The 9,827-nt window shown below is 31.4% G+C and overlaps 2 protein-coding genes across 2 annotated transcripts; both read right to left on the bottom strand.

Moving 5' to 3' along the window:
• Positions 1-2,056: 2,056 nt before the first annotated feature.
• Positions 2,057-4,004, bottom strand: LOC119641015. The gene is made up of 2 exons (XM_038039435.1): positions 3,825-4,004; positions 2,057-3,015 (listed from the first exon to the last, which is right to left on the bottom strand). Exons 1-2 carry the CDS (start codon positions 3,910-3,912, stop codon positions 2,057-2,059), a joined length of 1,047 nt encoding a protein of 348 aa, XP_037895363.1. The 5' UTR covers positions 3,913-4,004.
• A 1,310-nt stretch (positions 4,005-5,314) lies between these two features.
• On the bottom strand, positions 5,315-6,756 carry LOC119640952. Its single transcript, XM_038039331.1, has 2 exons — positions 6,519-6,756; positions 5,315-6,438 (listed from the first exon to the last, which is right to left on the bottom strand). Exons 1-2 carry the CDS (start codon positions 6,598-6,600, stop codon positions 5,516-5,518), a joined length of 1,005 nt encoding a protein of 334 aa, XP_037895259.1. The 5' UTR covers positions 6,601-6,756; the 3' UTR covers positions 5,315-5,515.
• Between the last annotated feature and the right edge of the window lie 3,071 nt (positions 6,757-9,827).

Genomic DNA, 9,827 nt, shown 5'->3' on the forward strand with positions numbered 1-9,827 from the left:
ACCGTGTCTTAAGATATACATTTTTATAATAGCGTAAATTTCTTTCCCTATATACATAGGTAAGGCAAAAGAGAGAGGAAAGTAAGCAGTTGCTCATATGCCGTCGACGAGGACGGATCGTCAGACACTGTTCTCTTTTAAATTGAGCAGGATTATATTTTTATTTGTTTACACATCAAATTAATATACATATATATATGCTAATAAACATATTAATATATTAAATTATTTTTTGACCACTCGGTTATTTCCTTTTCACATATAAATAAGAAGGTAACTTAGTTTTAATGTTTACACAAAAAAAGAAAAAAAAGAAAAATATGACATTCAACGATTCATACATCACGCCCAAGGATGAGAGTATATTCATTTTTAAAGACGCTTGCAGCAGCCTTGTGGAGGCTGTGGAGACCCTCTAAAGCCTCATATTCCAAATCGATTTAAGTATATCCGCGTATCCGCCTATGTGATGATAGATTTCACATTTGCTAAAACCATTGGAAGTTATTGCACACAGATTGGTATTAAATATGGATTAAATTGGTTCAAGGACCCGCCTACAATGTAACATAAACTGAGAACACCTCCAATTTTTAGTTTTTATTTAGTACTGAGCAAATAAAATTATAAAATTTTCCACATATATGCTATGGGCGATACTATAATATCTTCGCAAAAATGGAAAGAATCGGCGATGCCCACCTGATAACAAAAGAAATCAAAATTTCATTGTTTTTTTCAAAATATTTGTAGTGCCCAGAAGAAAGCTGCAGAGATCCCACTACCTATATGATACTTGACCAGCACCAAAAACTGAATGGATATTAGCAAGTCAGCATATGTCCCTGCGTGTGATGTTTATGTTTAGCATTTCCTAGTCGCACCCGTGAAGATGTTGCTTTCAAATTTGTTATGAACATTGGAAGTTCTTCAACGCAGCTTGTTGGTGAGAATGCTCCTCCAAACAGGTCAAAAAATAAGCTCATAGTACAACGTCAAGTAAGAACAGCTTGTTTGCCCAAAACGAAAATTAATAGATTTTCTGCTCGTCACTTGTAAGTTACAACAATAAGATCCACTTGAATAGCCACGTAGGCAAAGAAGCTCAACGGACAACTTAATAGTCGCGGGTTCACATCTTAAGGGCCGATCGCATTAGATGCGCCTATGCTTTAACACATAAGTGTTAGAATTTGTACATACTCCTCATCTTCTACTCCGTCGATGGGTATGAAAAACTGAATTCAACACATACTTTAAAATAATTGCATAATCAAAATTGCATATTCGATTTTTGGACGCCATCACAAAATATTACATAAAATGTATATTTAAGCGTCTATTAATTACAACTGTATTTAGTTTATAACGTTGAGTTTAATCAATATCTGTTTTGATAGAAGTATATTGTATAAATTGTTCGAATTTTATATATTTTCATTTTTCACAGATCTTTTAGTACAAATTCGAAGGAAGTTTAAGTAAAAGTTAAGTAAAAAAAGAAAACCTTCATAGATTAATGCTATTGCTTCAAAGTTACTGCTTTAGTGTTGCATTAGAAATTTCAGTGCGCCTTTTCCCTCGTCGTGATGTTCACAACTTTAAAGTACGTAAATAATTTATTTAAAATCCTAGGGCATTAGTTTAGTTATTTTAAAGTGTTCTCACTATTACTCTGCATTATTGCAAGGATATCAAGGAAGTACAAAATGCTCAACCGCAAGCCAAAGGAAAAATGGAAAATTCTTGCGCAAGAGTGAATATATGCGGAGCACTTTTAAACAACCTCTCCATCCCTTTTGTGATCTTTTTCACTTGCTTTTTCTACTCAAACTTCATTCACTCTTTCCTTCTTGCTGATCTTCACGGTATAAAAATATGTCCTCAGCTTTCATCAGCGATATGCACATGTGTACTTTTTTTTTTTATTATTATTTTACCTTTACTGATGTCAATTAAATGTATCTTTTAAGAATATTTTGAAATTTTTAGCATAATAACCGTACGTACTTTAATATTTTTTAAAAATCGCAAAATAATATATATACTAAAAAACTCAATGTTTTATATCATTTTGAATATTTTGCAACAACACATCTTGTATGACATGGATACGTTTATCGTCGTTTTTAATTTCGGCGTTTTCATTGTTTGTTACTGAACGTAGTTTATATTTTTTTAAATCGAAACCTGCATTTTCTGTTATAACAGTTGAAGTTTGTTCACCTTCTTCAGAGGAAATATCGGGATTGTTATCACTATTTTGTTTTTCCTCACGGTCTTGCATTTTTTTAACCGCTTCATCCGCTAAGCGCTTATGTTTACTGTAAATCCATTTGGCACTGCCATAGCGCATATAAATTTTGCCACGTTTCGCCTGGCGATACATGTCTAAAGTTTCTGTTGGAAACATTTTAAGAATTTCTTTCTCCAAAGCGTAACTTGTTTGTAGGTTTAAATGAATTTCATTATCCAAATAATAACTTACAATAGTGCTAATAAGTCTAGCTCTCTCGGATTTAGTAAAAAACTTTTGCGTACGATAGATTTTTATTAATTCAGGTCCTGCCGGTTTACAGCTTAATAGGATTTCCTTAATATTTACTTTCGGTATCGGACCGTGGGCTTTAGTTGTGTATGGCATAGGTTTACTAGACTTGGCTGCATACGATGACGGCAATATAACAAGGTTACTAGTATTTAGTGGACCGGCTAAGGGATCGTATGATTGTTCTTCCTTTATATTTCTAATGTCCCCATCTTTATTTAACTTGATTGGCATTTCGATATCTTGAATGGCATTTGTTTCCCAATGTTTGGCTTTACTTTCCGATGGAGGTGTTGTTGCATTTATTTCCTCAGTTTTATTAAAGATCAGAGGTTTACCAATATCAAGACGCCACTTTTCTAAATTATATTCAAAACGTATCTGATCTCCGATCGGATAACTATGCAATAGTAGCTTTATGTGAGACTCTTTCATCATTTCCAAAACTTCGATATTCACACGTTGAGCTGTAAGATCAATTAATCAAATAAATATATATGACTATAAATAAATAAATAAATAAAATATATATAGAAAAATTCGAATACTGATAATAAAATATTATATATTTTAATAATAATATTAGATAATTTGTTTAAACATTCAAGAAAATCAAATTCGAAACTACACACTATGGTTAAAAATTTTTTAACAATTTTAAAGAGAACTTAAGCAGTGGCCTTTTTTTGCTATATACTTTGTCCGTGGAAAATGTTTTTATTTATTTAGTTACTCTGCTGCTAATTACCCTATATATTTCAACCAATGTAAGGATTGTATACTCTGAAGAACTTTCATATGCTAGTATAAATATATATATACATATATATATAAATATGATTGCGGAATTTATAAAAACTGCGTATATAAATACTATTACGGGACATAAGGTAAAGCTATCTAGAAAAGAATACATGGCAACCTATAAAGACCCCATTTGTTCATATATGCTTGCATGGATGCCCATATCTGATATCGCAATAAATACATCTTATATATCTTGTAATGTTATGCACATGTACAGAACCACGGAGTTAAATAATAAAAACCAGACATGCAAAATAAAACTCCTGCACTAAAAATCGTTAATTATATCAAATCAAATGTAACGCCTATAATAGCCTGGCAACTCTAGCTAGTGCTGTACAACTCACTCAACACTTATCGGTTACTTCAAACAAAGTAAAAAAACACACATCTAGACAGCGACTATAGATACATATGTACATATAAATTTACGAATGCATATGTTTATATACGTAGTTGTATAGCTTACCGCTTAAATGTGGTAACAAATACTCAATTTTCCATTCAGAGAGCAAGTGTTTCAGCTCTAAAACATTATTTTGCATATTTGGTGACATATCCGTAGTTATGGATGGTAATTTGAAAATGTGATTAATATGTTTTTTTATCAGTTAATACAAATGCCACATACAGATAACAACTATTTATATGTTTATATTTTTCACAAAACGCAGGAACGTACTTTTCTAACGAAACTACTTGATAACGTACGAACTGTGACTGATTTAATATGCGAGTACTTAATTTGGCTATGCTTCGCAGTACTCGTTCGTGCAATTTTGGTATTCTGGTCTTTTAATGCTATGCAAAGAAAACATACTAATTTTGTCATTCTGTTTATAATTAGTTGAAAAACTCTTTTTTTTTTAGAAATTTTAATGACAATAAGCTTTAGTAAACATGCTTTAAACAGTCATTGTACTGCTGTTTTTGAGGTTTATACGGATGTACGCAATATATAGAAAGATTTGACATTAACTTATCTTTTATTAGACTGTTTTTGTCCGTCCGTCTTTTATTCTAGTGGTCAATCTAAATGTCTCAATTTTTAAGATATTCTGTTGAAATTTGGTGCGGCGACTAAGGACGCACATTGTTAAAAATGTTCCGACTATTTCTCGATCACTTCTCATACAACACCTTATTTCCAATAATTGTTATATGAATAATTGTATTAAGAGTAGTTGTGCAGGCTATTTTATAATGTGGAGCGGTCTACTGTAATGCTTTTGCTTGTTTTTAAAGGAATTTCAAAATTTTCTCATTTCACTGATTTAATATATTAGTTTAAGTCCTCCACAAAATTCTATAAGACGCGCACATCATTCCCTTTGCACACCAGAGACTAACTTTATGTTCCTAACTAGCGCCACATTCCAATTGGACTCCACTGTATTTCTTTATGAATGTTTTCTTATTGTAGTCTAAATGGACACAGAAAACGCATATGTATAGTATAAATTTTGACTCTTCATCCATTTCAGCCCTTGTGAAATTGTGGTAAGAAAGTCACTTTACTAAGCGTACAGTCCGGGTTTTTGTTCGTTTTAATTAACATAAGTTTTAATCGTTGCAAAATAAACCAGGAAAGATCCGATGACAGTTTTTCATAATGTTGACGTTAATTTAACGTCTTTTGCATTGGACAATAAATGATTTTTTTTAAAAAACATATTAATAATCCATAGGATTGATATTGGTGTACGGTATTCTTAAATATTATATACAACTTATATAACTTTACCTATTACATATAATAAATAGCTCGACGTTAATGTTGGTGAATATAGGCATAGCTGATATATGAATAATGTTTAAATGGACAGTTAATAGATTTATCTGAGTGCTAGAGACTGTAGCTTTATTTGGTTTATGAATAATGTTTAAATCATGTAACATGCAAAAAAGAGAACTTTGAGAAAAAATAGCTCCCGGATTAATTTCATTTATTTAAAAAGTAATACTATACGAATGAATTCATCAAAATAATGCACTCTACTCATACGATTTCCCACATAACCAATTTTTTATAAAACTTACTACTTATACATTCGTGTTTTATATGAATTTCTCTTTCAAATAAGTTCCGCGAACCATAACAACATTCATTAATTTTATGCATTCTATACATACTGTTTATATCGAGTTTCGATATGACTCTTATATGACTCCGTCATTGCCATCATTACTAATACACTCGGATTTTACTTGAATTTCTGTTTCCATCAAGTCCCACGGATTGCAATTCGTATCGTTCGAATTGCCTTCATTGTCACTGGTAATTTTTGGAAGAAGTTGAGGTTCTTCCGATTTGCTTTTCGTTACATTTCTATCACGTTTATAACGTTTCATATTACAAAACTTTACATAGATTTTCCCACGTTTCTCTGTACGATAATATTCTAATTTTTCAGTGGGAAACATATTCAATATTTGATTTTCTAAATTGTGACTTGTATTAAGCGATAAATGAAAATCATGAATATCAAAGAAATCTACTATTGTGTGAACTAATTGAGTACGATGGGCGGTAGTGAATTTTTTATATTGTTGATAGTATTTAATAATCGACATTCCACGCGGTCCGGCTAAGCGAAGGATTTGACGTAAAGATATTGGGCGGCTTTCGGCACTTTTAGCCCTAGTCGTTACTTTAGATAAATCTTTTTGAGGTTCCTCCGAAGGTTTTTTAGTATCACTTTCTTGACGCTCCTCTAAGATTTCCTTATTTGGAGTTTTCGATGTACTGGGATGCGACGCCTCCGAAGAATGAGCATCATTTAGTTCAATATTTTCGGCAACGGTCTCGGTTGTAAGACCTTCATTCGTTGCGTTATCTGCGAAGGAAATATCGTCTTTTCCGTTGCAGATAGCAGTTTCGTGTCTGTTGATTACATTAACGCTCGGTTTGCAAAAGCATAATGAATTCAATTCTTGATTTTCCAACGGTATATTTATTTGCTTTCGCCAAATTTCTAAATGGTATTCGAAACGTATTCGCGTACCCAGTCTATGATTTCTTAGCAAATGATTTATATGATGCAATTTCATCATTTGAAGTTCCTCAATATTAATCCCTTCTTCTGAAAAGGAAAAAAAAAACAAATTCATATTAAATACCTATGTGCAAAAATAAAACTCTATAACGCTTATAGTAACATACCTTTGAATAAATCATATAAGTTTTCTACTCCCCATGATGACAATAACTGTTTTAAAGCATTGAAATTTTCTCCTTCGTTCATAATTAAGTGAATTTTTAATTTGACATATAATTATATGAATACTTGGCAATATTTTTTTCTCAGAATATATTCTTCTCCCATAGCAGAAAATTTCACTAACATGCATACGTTCGTATGCATATGTACATCATCCAAACACAAGGAGAGTAAGTAATCAACTGAAAATTCCAAACAGTATGCATTTTTCTTTCGTTCTTATTCATAGATTTGTATGTATAACAATTCGTACATTCATATACATACAAACTTGTTCGTTAGCATTTTAGTGTAGTAAAAGGGCGATTGTGTGGCGATTGTATACGATTCATCGTTTCTATGAAATGTAAATAAGCACAACAACAAACCAGTTTTCTCTTTACTGAGAGAGCGTTACCACTTTATACAAATGTGTTTGAAAAAATAGCAACGTTTAAATCAAAAGAAAGAAGCAATATTTTATTAAACTTAAATAGGATTTGCTTATATTATTTAATCTTTATTCGACATTTATTTTCTTCGTTTCAATGGGAAATGAGGTTCTTTTTAAACATGTTGTGATATTCGGAACCCATTTTTTTTTAGTACCGTATATATGATAATGATGATTTATTATCTTTTAGTTCTATTGAAAATTTTCATGTTAGCCTCAATATACGTTTTATAAAAATTTTCAAAATTTTACAAAATGGTTTTTATTTTGCGGATCCTTTACAAGAAATGCAAAGAGGAGAGTAATTTTGTTTCTTTTTTTTTTAATCTTTAAGAACAAGATTGTTACCTGCCAAAAGTTAAGATGTCTTTCTTTGATATTATAATTAGGGTGCAAAAACAAAAACCGTTTCGGTTAATGGCTCTATTTGAAATATGCACCACATCTTTAAAGAGGAGATTCGAGATCTTTAGATTTGGAATATTAGAGATCTTTTCTCTTGCTGATGCGAGATTTTTTTTATCAGAGCCTTCAAGAGGCTTGATCCTTGATATAACTACAAAATGCAATGAGCAGTTCGTTAGATTTTAAAGCGGGATGAAGACGGATCTTATTGCTTCTTCTTACGGTTTCAATGATGTCGTTGCTGGAGGTCTTCAGACGTCATGCTTGGTTTGACCGGTTCTAGCAGTACATGCGGATCAATGTCCACGTTTATTTAATTGCAATTTTCGAAAAAAAGTAACAAAATGAATACAAAAGACATAAAGGTCATGCGATTGCTACTTTTTTTAACACAACTATATGTACATAAGCTATGTAAATTAAGGGATATTTCATTCCAGCTAAATGTGTTAAAAAAACCTTATTAGTAAGGTATAATAAAATTTATTTATACCAAATAAAAATAAGGCAAGGACCAGCAGCTACTAAAAAGAAAGAAAACACAACAGATGTTATTATACCTATATTATATATATAATATAATTCTATAAATATAATATTTTGTACACTCCGAAGGTACTTAAGGAAGTAGTCGTTCCGAAAGTGATTCGAATTGGGGAAATGTTTCACTTTAGCTACCAAATATCTGTTTAATTGTAAGATTTCGTCCGCGAAGACTGAAAGAGAAGACTTCTTAAGGATCTGTCATTATTTGGTTACACACCCATTCTTTTTGCTAAAAAGGGAATGAAACTATTTACTTTGGACGTTGGGAGTTGAATCCTTTAGCTACGCGGAAATATAATTAGACTTGTGTAGTGATATAGTAATACATCTCTCATGTGATTCCAAATGGATATTATCCTCCTGCGTCTGTTCTTGTTTATATACTTGACAATTTAAATCAGCTTTCAAATAAATTATCAATTGTTATAAACTAAAAAGAAAAAAAAAATACGCAATATCCTTTACTTATCTCTTTGCATTTTTATTAAGCATTCTGCCTTGATTGTGGCTCCTCTTGGGCAGGTATAGAGTCAGGTGATTCTATCTAGATAGGCTTTAAAATAAAAAAGTAACTATATTTCAAATTAAAGTATTAATTCTTTTTATTTGTAACTACAGGAATATTATCCATGTCTATTTTTTCATAAAATTGATGATGGCAAGCGTTATGAAGTAAATCGTGTTTTGTAAATTTTTGATACGGTGTCTCTTGCTTGCTCTGAATCGAATATGCAAAATAATTATATTCTTCTGTTATTGAGTAAATCAACAATCGAAAATTCGCTGAGATGTTTACAAAAGTCTCAATGCGAAGACATAGTTCTTGGTTTGAGCGTTAGTAAATGTGTCGTTAAATTTGATATATAATATTATTATTTATATATTTTAGTGTTTGCTAGATTAAAGTTTTCTTGATTGTTCGTGTTATATGTCCGTCACGTAACTTTTTTTTAAATTTGTATTAAAAGATGCATGTTCGTCCGCCACGTAGGATAGAACAGATAAGCGAGGAATAAATTCCTTTGTGTAAGAAGTAATATAGTACATGAGTATAAAGTGTCATATGAAGAAATTGATGAGTGTGAGAGTAAAAAAGGGCAAAAGAGAGTAGGTTCATAATCTAACTGTCATAGTTTCTTTATCGTGCATAGCACCCTAATAAGACTGACGTCGGCGTTCATCGTGAACACTGGAACGTCGATTTTTTCTTTCAAGTATTTTGTTTTTAGGTTCGATATTATCTACGGAAACGTTTAACTTAGATTGACGCACATTTTGATCGGGACTTACATTGCCTTCAAAGCTGTGTCGACTACTGTGCGGCGAATGTGAAGGATTGGAATCTTTTCTGATAATTCCGATTAAAACACCAATATGTTACATTTGAAAAGCTTAAGGAATCTAGTCGGACTATTAAATTCGAAACATGTGTTTGTATAAAATTTGCTGCCTTTATGGAGTAAGCATATATATTCTCAATAATTCCAACGATGTGAGAATAAGAGTGCAATTTGTTTACAATTTTTAATATTGTTCAAGTATTTGTATAAAAATTGAGTGCATGCGAGAGTAAGCGTATAAAAAGTTACTCTGTATTTGTTTAGAATTGAGAAAAATTGAAAAAGTCAGTCTGCATTTGCAAACAACCGCCTGCTTAATTGAAAAAACGATTAAGAAATACTTCACCGTATCTTATATTGAATATATTTTTTTAAACGTTTATATGCCTTGTTGAAACGATTTAAAAAAAGAAAAGATTGCGAAGTAAGCTGTTAAATTGTGAGAATGTAAAATGTTAAGCATGCTGTGGTTAGGAAGACCAGATATACTTAATTTGCGAAATGTGGAATGGCGAATAGAAGTGGTA

The sequence above is a fragment of the Glossina fuscipes genome, unplaced genomic scaffold, assembly GCF_014805625.2.
Source record: "Glossina fuscipes isolate IAEA_lab_2018 unplaced genomic scaffold, Yale_Gfus_2 133, whole genome shotgun sequence".
NCBI lineage: Eukaryota > Metazoa > Arthropoda > Insecta > Diptera > Glossinidae > Glossina > Glossina fuscipes.

Bases quoted from the DNA above. Each gene is read 5' to 3' on its own strand.
- LOC119641015 (XM_038039435.1), bottom strand. From the start codon at position 3,912: ATGTCACCAAATATGCAAAATAATGTTTTAGAGCTGAAACACTTGCTC. The intron at 3,016-3,824 runs GTAAGCTATACA...TTGATCTTACAG, and splicing joins TTTGTTACCACATTTAAGCG to CTCAACGTGTGAATATCGAA.
- LOC119640952 (XM_038039331.1), bottom strand. From the start codon at position 6,600: ATGAACGAAGGAGAAAATTTCAATGCTTTAAAACAGTTATTGTCATCA. The intron at 6,439-6,518 runs GTATGTTACTAT...TTTCCTTTTCAG, and splicing joins CTTATATGATTTATTCAAAG to AAGAAGGGATTAATATTGAG.